This window comes from Mercenaria mercenaria, chromosome 5, assembly GCF_021730395.1.
Source record: "Mercenaria mercenaria strain notata chromosome 5, MADL_Memer_1, whole genome shotgun sequence".
Classification (NCBI taxonomy): domain Eukaryota; kingdom Metazoa; phylum Mollusca; class Bivalvia; order Venerida; family Veneridae; genus Mercenaria; species Mercenaria mercenaria.
Window position 1 is genome coordinate 57,267,039 of NC_069365.1, and position 12,110 is coordinate 57,279,148.

General features: G+C 35.0%; 1 protein-coding gene across 1 annotated transcript in view; it reads right to left on the reverse strand.

Moving 5' to 3' along the window:
• The window catches only part of LOC123558439 (uncharacterized), a 41,952-nt gene extending 34,473 nt beyond the window's left edge, over positions 1–7,479 (reverse strand). The window contains 1 exon segment of the mRNA XM_053543672.1: positions 6,985–7,479. Within this exon segment, the coding sequence (XP_053399647.1) occupies positions 6,985–7,197 (213 nt within the window). The 5' untranslated portion in view covers positions 7,198–7,479.
• Positions 7,480–12,110: the final 4,631 nt, after the last annotated feature.

Sequence of the window (12,110 nt, forward strand, 5' to 3'; positions counted from 1 at the left end):
CTTCTTTGTTTCTTTTCGTTAGTTTAATCCACAATGATACAAACTAAGCACAAATTAACTGATCCTATTCTTTAAAATGTGAACTTTTTCCAAGTTTAATGAAAGTTCTTCCGTGACCGAAATGTAATCTACATGCCGGAACTTCGTACGTTTCCGTACTTGTTACGGAAAATGGCGAAACACAAGGTGCACGTTGAGGCACCAAATGGGGAATGTGATAAAAAAAAAATCTAAATAACCTTTTTTGAGTTAATAATAGAAAATACGTGGATTGCAGTATTATAAATTCGTTATAAAGGTTTTTGACGGGATATACGGTGGGCATATAGCCTGCTGAGATTCATATAACCCTCGGCTATCGCCTCGGGGTTATATGAATCACAGTCAGGCTATATGCCCACCGTATATCCCGTCAAAAACCTTTATAACTGCTATCGCCTCGGGTTATATGAATCACAGTCAGGCTATATGCCCACCGTATATCCCGTCAAAAACCTTTATAACTAATAATATATTAAATAGAGGGGTGGTCCTTGTCTGAGAAGCCATATCTTCATAACCTGATGTCCGATTTTAATAAATGATACCTTGTTGCAAAGGACAAGTCAGTACCTAGAGAAAAGAGGCCACGTCAGTTTCGAACCCGGTCGATATCGCGACATTACGAAGTGACATAGCGACAGTGCGATATGACGCTCGACAACGCGAAGTGACATCGCGATATATCGTGCTTTTGAAAGGCGACATTTCAAAGTGGATATCGCGACATTGTCGTTTGGGATTGTCGCCGTCGTTTGCGATTGTCGGGTGTCACTTCGTAATGTCGCTATGTCACTTCGCGTTGTCGTGTGTCGATCCCACAAACGCGACGACGACATTATGAATGGCCCCAACAGGATTCCGTAGTTTCTTGTGCTGTTAAAATTACTAGTTTCCATTTCCTTAATTATTCTGCCTTTTCCCAATATCATTTGATCTCTTTCCTGTTTTTAATATTATCAAACCTGATCCGTTTAAAGTTATGCCTTCTTCATTTCGTATAATATTGTACCTACTTCCTATTTTATTTAACTGTTTCTTACATTGGGGCCTCCGTGGCCGAGTGGTTAAGGTCGCTGACTTCAATCACTGTCCTCATCGATGTGGGTTCGAGCTCACTCGGCGTTGAATTCTTCATGTGAAAGCCTCCGCTGGCTACGAGGTCGGTGTTACCAGGTTCCGCTCGTGATGAAATAATGCACGAGGCACTGGTCTCCTCACCATCAAGCTGAAGTCGCATATGAGCCTAAAATGTGTCGGCGACTTACCAACAAAAAAAAAAAAAAAAAAAAAAGTTTCTTACATTACTGTACCAGTTGCCCGTATTGTTTCCTATATTCTCGTACCTGTCTCCAATATATCATTGTACCCATTGACTGTTTTTAGCTCAATTGGGAGAGTTTAGATCTACTGATCATGGGGCCGTGAGCTTGATTCCCGGGGTGGAGGGGGAGGGGGGGGTGCGTATGTTACCCATGACGATTTGATAATTGACTGTGTCTGAAATCACTCGTCCGCCATCTCTGGTTTATGTTGAAAAACGTCGCTTAACCCCCCCCCCCCCCACCCCCACACCAAAAAAAAACAAACAAAAAAAAAACAACACACAAACAGACAAACAAACATTATCTGTTGTCTATGGTGGCATATTTCTGCCAACCACATATCCATTTATTTATGTAGACAGTTTTCTCTAAAACTGTCACATACCCAGTTATTATCTGGCAAGTGGCAAAATTGCGTGTTATCCAGATAATTATGTTAACAGGACAAAACTGTCTGTCAGTGCACACTACTGCAATCCACATATTCATATATTAAGTAAGTGGATATTGTGAAAACTTTCGTGATACCCAGTTAATATTCGTACCCAAATTGCCGATTAACGGTTAAACTTTTCGTAACAATTGTTAAATGTTGGAACTCTTTACATTTGAGCATCTTTCATGTCATTGAGGTGTTTTCTAATTTTAACAGTTTCTGAACTATTTTCTCAAAATATGAACATTTCAATTTCTTCCAGCCTAAACCTGAGGGTTGTTCCTAATCCCCGTACCGTACCCGTACCGTACATCCATATTCGGGAACAATCGGTTTTGTACGGAGAATGGCGGAAAAGTACGGAAACCGCTGTCTATTTTTAGAAATACATTTCGCGGTTATTATGATAATACTAGATCTAATATAATAATTTTAATAATTCATGAAATTTAGTTACATTTAATAAATTAAACGGCAGATGTTTTTACGTATTCTGCATATTATTTTTTAATTTCATAGTCGTAGGTATTGTTATTAGAACTTTTAACATACATTTGAAATTCGTTGAAAAACCCATACGATAATCTGTGTGTAACATGAAAACGGCATTAACATTAATTAAAGTAATTATACTTAATGTGATGAATCAGTAAAAAATACAATTTTTTTTCACATTGGGTCTTTGTTTCACTTGTGACACGACGATCCTTAAATATTCTAAAATATCATGCGCGGATGCAGAGGGGGTCCGGGGGTTCAGACCCCCCCCCCCCCCCCCCGAAAAATTGTAGAAAAAGAAAGATGAGAAGGAAGAAAATATTTTTTTTCGGACAGGCAACCTTAGGACCGCATTTAAAGTGTAAATGTGACTGCTGCTACACACGGCCCCGACGCAATTCATATTTATGTTAACTATCGTAAAGAAACAAAGAATTTTACCTTTAAGAAAACTTAATTTTATTATTTTCCCCAAACTGGTGAGCTCATAAAAATGTGAAAATAAGGGGTATATTGCATATAAAATGCAGTGGTAAAGGTGTTCTTACAGGCTCCTGAAATGCCACAGAATGCAGGAAATGAAGCCCTGAATTTCAACATTGTTAGCGGGGCATGCCCCAGGAACCCGCCCCCCCCCCCCCCCCCCCTCCCAACTAGCTGGTCGGCTACTTTTCTGTTTCGGCCTGTTCAACAAAAACTACTTATTGACAACCCTGTACTTGTAAACGGCTAACATCCACAAAATCACATCAAATTATGTGTCTAAAGACATGTTTGTCATAGTAAGGGATCGGTCGGACCCCCCTCTCCCACTCCCCTGAGAAAAGTGGCTGGATTCGTGCATGATATCTAAATCAATGCTAACCTTAGGCATTTTTGTAATATTGCACTGTCGATTTTAAAGAGAGCGAGGAAACGATAGGATAGAATATAGCAATGGCATGTAACTTAATTGACATTAAGATATAAAACTAAAGATTTTTCTTCTTCTTCTTCTTCCTTTATTACTACTACTACTATTACTATTTTATGAAACTCCGGTGCCATATTCAGATTATCAAGATATTCGGAATTAATGGATTTAATAAACTTTATGATGTTATTTTATTATTTTTTGCATTTCATCTTCAAGCCAAAATGATAACTTCAGCAGAATGTTTTATATCTAATACAGTTTGAAAATGATTCATTAAGTTTATATGCTGAAAGAAATGAAAGTATGAAAATGATCCATTAAGTTTATATGCTGAAAGGAATTAAAGCGCGTTTTTGTCTTCTGGAATGTGTATTAATTTTTACTAATATCTACTGATAATAAATCTTTGAGCCGGTATAACTTCATAAATTAAATATTTTACGTAACGCAAGTTTGAAATTGTATTGATGATTGCTATAGATAACATAAATCTATTATGAAAACAGAAATGAAAATTGTCAAAATCTTGAAATTTTCGACAATGCTTTTTTTCGCTTAGACTTTAAAGGCAGCATATTTGGAATTATGAAGTTTTTATAATTATTAAGCGAAAAATACAAACACTTGAAACAGCATTCTTCTTAAATTTAATACCATTTGTACGATAATATCATTTGTACGATATTTAAAAATCACTTGAAAGCGCGGTGATATGTTACATTTTGTAATTCATAGCAGCTGTTCAACTAAAATTATATTTCTTTACATTGTCATAGTAGGCGTAATATTTTGGAAAAGAGATATAATTTGCAGTCTAATATAACATTTACTTTGTATCATATAATTCTTTTCAATCTTATTTCTGATTTGCATTTGGTCTTTTCTTGCATTTTGACTTGTCTCTTTCCGTATGGTGAGTATTGAAACCTTGTATGCGCTAAGGATTGTTCGATTATATTTTATAAAAAGAATATAATATCAAGCGCATCACTACAGTTCCGGTTTGAGTGTCTGCAAAAACGATGTATTTAGCCTGTTTACGCATGTAAACGTTATGTATTTACATTTTTCACTGTCTATTCAAGGGAAATAATATTTCTACAACTTTATATCACAATTAGACAAATGCAGCGCTATTTGATTGTATACTCAGGGTTTCAACCAAGTCAAATGGTTTATCGTGACCAGAAATTTGTACAAACCGGACAGAAGTTGCGAAATTGTCATTTGTACAGGAAAGAAGCGTTTACCATAATGTCCAGTACTGGACAGGTATAGTGACCATGCACGGACACAGCCAATTTTCTCAGAGGGGGTCCGATCCCCTGCCCCCTGCCCCCACACTGGAAATTTTTGAAATTTAGCACTTCATTTTTGCATTCTGGGACAGTTTTATGGACTAACCTGTTAAATTTGGGAAAATGATAAAATCAAGCTTTCTTGAAGGTAAAATTCTTAGTTTCTTTTAGATAAATAATATGAATTATGTCGGGGTCGTATGTAGCAGCAGCCGCATATACTTTACATGCAGTCTTAATGTTGCCTTTTTCGAAAAACATTTTCTTTCCTTCTTGTCTTCTTTCCTTTTTTAAAGATTTTCCAGAAGGGGTCCGGACCCCCGGTCCCCCCCCCCCCCCCCACTGCTCTGAATCCGCGCATGGTGACATATCATGCTTTCTGTTTATGCAGGTAAACTTGTTTTTGGTTAAATTTCAACAGAGCACAATTGTCTGAACAGTGCACAAACTCATTACTGTTTTTTCAGGCAAGGGTGGAAAAAAATGTGGTAGACAATGAAAGCAGTAACAGTTTTATTAAAAAAAAAAAACAATGAAACAAACATTTCCAACATCTTTGGACGGTTCAAAAATCCCATGTTAAACATACGATAAAGCCCGAAACGCGTGAAAATCTTCCGAATGTAAATCGGGTGAAGTAGGCGCTCTATGTATAGAGTTAGATTATGCGTCTAGATTGATTAAACTGGGCGAGTCTACTTACTTATTACTTGAGGATGAAAAAAAACCGTGTTTTTTTAAATGTTGCTCTTAAACAAGGGTGGCGGTTGAACTACTAAAAGTACAACAACAGTTAATTCACAACAAATCGTACGGTATGTTTTATAATCAGTAGAAGCTAGTCGTATTTACGCTTATGAGACCTGTTTCACCCATAAGTAAAGAATTCACAGGTTCATCATGAAATAATTTCCCCAGCGCGCTTAGCCGCGATCAATGACGACTGTAAAAAAAAAACAAATGGCACGCTTGATTAGAACAATACATATTTTGACGGATTAAGTTACATTGCAGACAGTTCAGTTTTTTTGGTAAAGTATCGAGTGTTGTTGTAGAAGATTTAATAAGTGTATATTAAAGAGATCATATATTTACGATTCTTCCCTTATTTGCAGCTTAGCGAGAAAAAATCCAAACTAGATATAAAGGAAAAGGCTTGTTGCACGCTTAAAAATGCGTGGAATGTCATTAACGGAATTCTGTAAACACTTTATAGCATGTTCTTGTTCATGTTTAAAATGTAAAGTACGTAAAGGAACTTGCAGAAGAAGCGATGTAATTACTTTCAGCTAATAGTTAATGTATTTTTCTATCAACGAAAATAAAACAACTCGTAAAATAAGTAGATATATTCATACATTTTCTTGCATCTACATAATCAAATCAATGCATATAATTCTCACTTCGATATTAATTAATTTTTACTAATTTTGTTTTAACATATTAAACGGCATTATTTCCGACGGCGTAGTTATGATAATAGAATATATAACCGCGAAATATATTTCTAAAAATAGATTGCGGTTTCCGTACTTTTCCGCAATTCTCCGTACAAAACCGATTGTTCCCGAATATGGATGTACGGTACGGGGAATAGGAACAACCAACCTGAGAACTTAAAATTCCTCCCACCATTTGCTTTTTATGAAGAGAAATACTTAAATCATCAAACTGTTATAAAAATGTTTTCTGCTCTTTTCCTTCAGCTTAATTCATTTTAGAAATATCTGTGTCAACATTAAAACGGTTTTGTTTTACGTCTGTTGCCCATTTTTCGATTTTTTTCTCGGTCAGACAAAAGACAGTCTGTCCAGCACTTTCATGATGCTTTCTTTTATATATAGCGGACTTCAGGATTTAACAGGGTGTAAGTTATGTTGCAGTTTTCACTACAAATAATCACCACATTTTCAGTGTGTATTTATAAGCAGTGACAGGCTGTGAATAAGTGCATTAATTTTGAAAGAAATTTCAGACGCTGAATGTTTTGCAAAAAATGTATTTGTTATTCTGATTTAAAGTAAGAATCCCTAATATACCAGGTTCAACATGATTAGCAGCATTTGCAACCACCACCGGGCTTTAAGTGCTTTGATGTGGAGGAGGACCGAACAGTGTTTATTTTTAAATATCGTAATCATAAGTGACCGACAAAAATCAAGATACCTAGTTAACGTAAGTGAATAATTATGTGGATGGCAGTAGTGGGCACAAACAAGCAGTTTTGGCCTGTTAAGATATTTAAGTGGATAACACGCATTTGTCACTTGCCAGATGATAACTGAATAAGAGACATTTTTATGAAAAATTTCGAGAAAAATAAGTGGATATGTGGTTGGCAGAGATATGCCATCATAATCTTCTATATTAAAATACCTTTTGCTTAATTCGTATTTTTACATTTCAAAACATATTTCCTATATTTTGTTCATATTAATAATATCATTGTACCTGTTAAAAATATCATTTTACCTGCTTTCTTATTTTGTGGCTGCTCTCCATCTCCCAAGTCTTAACTAAATCTTCTACAATTTTTTCCAAAGATCCTTCATTATGAACTTTTGTTCTTCCCCTCATGAATACCTCATTTACAGTGCTGTAGTCGGGCTTAGACCCGTGCCGCCACTTTATATCCGGTATATCCATGAATGCTCTATTTGGTAAACTTTCATCGGAATTTGCCATTTTCAAGTAAATACCAAATAAACTGTTTACCACTTTGATTGTGTTGTGCTGAGTTATATTAAATTTGAAAAGCCGCTATACGACTTTGTTGTAAACTGACTAGTTTACTAAAGCGACTTCTAGTTTTCACTCATGCATTAAACGAAATATAATACGATGCTTGTTTTTGCCCGATCCGCATAAACCTTATTTTGAAAAGCTATTTCTTTAAAATTTATTTGATACAAACACCGTTTGGTTATAGCCTAAATAATCAGTTATAATTTTTTTTTAAACAATCTGCAAAATAATTAAAAGTCTTCCCCCAGGCGTAAACTTTTTCATTAGTATATAGAATTGAACTTTATTGTTATTTCAGCAGGATGTTGTGTCAGTATCTTGAATAAAATGTACAGCATGTAATATATGTATACATTAATGAAATTTAGCATACTTTCAGAATAATAGAACATGTTGTTAAAACCGCATCGTAATTTAAACAAAATCAAAGTAAATCATCAAATAGTTTTTCTAATTTTTCGACTTCAACCCATTCTGTGTTCAAGTGTCCGTTGTTCTCGGACCAGAGTCGTGCTAATAAATTATACTTTGGAATAAACCATTTGAATGACGAAGGCAATCAAAGGCTCTTTTAACATTTTCACTGTTTTATCAAATCGACAAGAAGGTTAGAAAACGACTAAATATTTACTTGATTTAAATTGAAACACATTTTCAACATTTGTTGCTTAAGGTGTATGTTCTGTGTTTTCAATGAGGCTTATGGGCAAGAAATATCTACGCGGGACTTTTTTCTTCCTTCTCTCTTTTTTCAAACAATCAAACATTCTTTTCATTGTATTGTCTTCTTTATTTTTATTATGTTTTCTTTTTGTTTATTTCTTGAACTTCATTATTAAATCAAATATTCCTTATTATAATTTATCCAAAATGTTACGAAAATAAAAAGAAAATAATGCTCATTTGTTACTTTCAGCAAAACAAAAATGAAAATAAGCAAAGTCCACATTTGGGGCAAAAATTCTAATCAAAGCCCCCTGAGAGGACTGTAGGGAAGCGTAGCTGAACCGGTATGCATTTTAATCGAGAAGACAGGCAAAAAAAGATTCCATCATTTTGCAATATTTCACTAAATGCTTCCAGTCTTTTGAACTCATTGAACTAAAAAAGTAACCCACATTCAGACCAAAGTCAGTAAAGGTTACTCAAATCATAATCTTTGACTTGACTCTAGATCTAATACGGAACCAATGTCTGTATGTATGAAGTCTGATCATCAGTAAAAACAGACGAAGGCTTTATAGGTCGCTTTGATCTCGACACCAAAATCAATAGGGATTGTTTATGTCTTTGGCGACTTTTGGAAGGCTACGCTTCCCAAAAACGTGACTTGACGATATGCTCATGTTATCATGATTATCAGTATGCCCGGCAGTGATCGGCAGTACAATGAGGTTAAAGGTTGCTTGTTAATGAGCTGACCTTACGGTAATTGATCATTGTTGTGTTACATGTTCACATTTATGCACTTACACCATTACTACCGCTTTAGCAACTGTGAAAAGTATTAAGTGGATTTTAGATTAGACCACACTGTGTTTCTACATTGTAAGATATATATTTACCTGTGATTTTATAAGTTTCAAATACACGAAAACACAGACAGATAAAGTTATGAAAAAGAAAATCGCTGGAAAGGTCTTAAACTGCCCACCTGGCACTTTTGTAGTGATCAATATTGTAGGATTTTTTCCCATGGCATATGTAAGATGTCATAGATAGTAATATGACATATGACATATGACCTTGTAAGATGTCAACTTTTAAAGTTTTTTGCGCTTGACACAAACATGAATAGTAATCCACATCCCTCGAAGTTAAATGATATCATTTATTTGGTATTTTTACATTTTCATCGTTATAAAAATCAATACAAAAACTCCTGTAAGTAACTTTGAGGTTATATAAACGGTTCTGTTTCGTTAAGAAATAAACTAATTTCGTACGAGATGTCAGCTTCGCGCATGCGCATTAGTGTACTTTGCTTTTCCGCAAAAAAATAAAATAAAATAAAATTTCGGATTTAGTTGAGTAAATCTTACTTTATAGCCATAATGTGTACTAAATTGCTGATTCTGAGGACTGATCCTGAATATGAGGTTATCGTTACAGGATCTCGGTGGCCAAGTGTGACATACTTTAAACAGACTCCGTAAAATACTTTGTGCAGGAGAAAAAATATAGCTTTCAATATAAAATATTTTAATTGCCATTTGTGAATATGTCTTATGAAATAACTTTGTGAAAAAAGCGATCAAATAAATCGTGACAAACGTTTTTGATTATCCACTCCTTCGACTAGTTACAAAACGTTTAACAATATTCTTACTGTAACTATTCTATAGGACCTAAAGGGCTTTTCAGTCAATTGATCAGTTCAGTTATCATGGAAGAGATGACTATGTCTTAAGGTCCATCATATGACATTCTGTAACTAGGTAAATTACCTTATTGTTTCATAACTGAATTTTAGGGTGTATCCAACATAAGGGACACGTCAAGAAACCTTGAAGTGTCCACCAAAAGAGATCTTCAGTGTCCGGCGAATGACCACCGTGATTAAGATTTATGTCGGAACTGAATGAGCTTGGCTAACCCTTTGTGAGAGAAATATCAACTAACAATAATAAGCTATAATTGATAACATTTAACTTGGGTACTCTTATTTTCTCACTGCGAATATTGTAACGTTAGAAATATTGATAAATAACTTTGAAAGAAAGTGATAAAGCAATTTTGGAGATTCATTTGATTTGAGAAAGGCTATAAGACAGAAATAAATAAACTTGTATAAAAGTGTTTACTAGTTCATTCATCCTTTACAAATGTTACGTATAATGTATCTACTTGTGTAACAGCCTGAAGTATTTTCAGCATGTTGCAATTGTCCAATTTTCGTGTCAAAATGATTACTGATGAATTGCAGCAGATGACAAATTAGCATGTTTTGTTATTTTTTGAAATGTCAAAATTAGCTTTATCACAGTGGCTTTGAAATATCACAAGCTGAAAAATGTGTCAGTTTCATGCATGTCGTCACGTTTAGATGTTCTTTTACGACGAAATTTTCAGTTTTACTCAAGCTAAATAACAAATTTATATCATTTATTTAAAAAAATATAAGTGCACTATGTGTATGTAATAAAAAGATTATTAGATTTGCATCGACAAATATGCCCTCGTTCTTTTGCGATATAATATTGTGCTCCTAAAGTCGCGCAATATTTCCGCTGCAGAACTCGTGCATATTTCACGATATAAATTTAATAACCTATAAATATTATCTTTACAAAGTGTAAGAGTAAGTGCCATTAACAAGTTATTTCATGAATAAACGTTTTACAGCTTCATAGATTAGTATATCACAGAACTAAAAGTCAATTTCTATGAAAATCAATTATCAACTAAAGCTTCCCATTCACATACAGGGTGAGAAAAAATGTATTGGCCAGAAAAAACTTTGACATTAATCATTTTAGAGCCGTACCATGAGAAAACCAACATACTGCATTTGCGATCAGTATGGATCCAGACCAGTCTGGGCAGGATCCATTCTGTTCGCTAACGTTTTCTCTAATTACAATAGGCTTTGAAAGCGAATAGCATGGATCCTGACAAGACTGCGTGAATGCGCAGGCTGGTCTGGATCCATGCTTGTCGCAAATGCACTATGTTGGTTTTCTCATGGTGCGGATCATTTATCAACATAAAGGAAGTGTCTGAAGAATAAAGTTGTAGCTCAGTTTGCTTGTATTTCACAGGTAAATTAGATCGGTGAAAAGATCCTTTGGATTCTTAGAACGCAAGAAAGCAATCGGTTTGACTGTGTCTGTTCATGAGAGGTAATAAAATGTGCAACACTCCTCACGTAAACAATTGATGCACTCCGTGATACCAAAGGACCAGAAAATATAACTACACTGAGTCCAAGTACGGGGTAGACTTTTTTACAGCCGCCACACAGCACTTAAAAGACTGCTGTTTTGATATTCAATTATACCTGTGAAACGATCCTTTGGAATCATAGAACGCACCCAATCAACGTAATAGCAGACTCTGTTTGATCGAGTCTCTTCATAGAAAATAATGTAATGTGCAACACCCCACACCCCTAACACCGGCTTATTCGGATTTCTATTTTAGTAAAAACAAATGTACTCCATGATCCCGAAGGACCTGAATATATAACAAAACTTGAGTCCACGAAAACAAAAAATAGAATGTACCATGTTGAAAAGGTATCTCGTAAAATGCGTATGTCCGGACTTCTTGCATTAATATTCACGACTGTTCTAAAAGTAGATAAACATGAAAGCAAGCCTTACAGATTCTCCAACGTGCACAAAAATACATATTGACGTTTACAAAGGCTGTTCTAATTTCCTTTATCATCTGAAACATAGCTTTTTCGTAAAAAACTTCTTAGTACATAGTAGAAGTATGACTAAAACAGTGACTTTGTCTGTTCGATGTTGTATTCGGCTCTCGTATATTTTACTACACAGGATCACACACGGCGGTTGCGCGCCTCCGTTGATCAAGATCTGACATAATCCACCTGAGCTGACTACATCGTCCCAGATGAAGCTGCTATCCTATATCGACCTCACGAAAAGGCAATGGTTTAATAAAACTGTCCTTTTTCTGCCATAATAACGACGAAAAAAATGAAATGATTACATAATTTCGATCAACCCAAAAGCTAAAATGTCTGAAAGATAAAGCTAATTCTAATTAATAAGAACGTGCAATACCCTTTAGGCGTCCATATGAATTTGAAAACGAAAATATTTTATCATCGCAGCCCGATTAGTAAACCAGTCCCTTTTCCGATCTAAAAACAAGGCAAATGT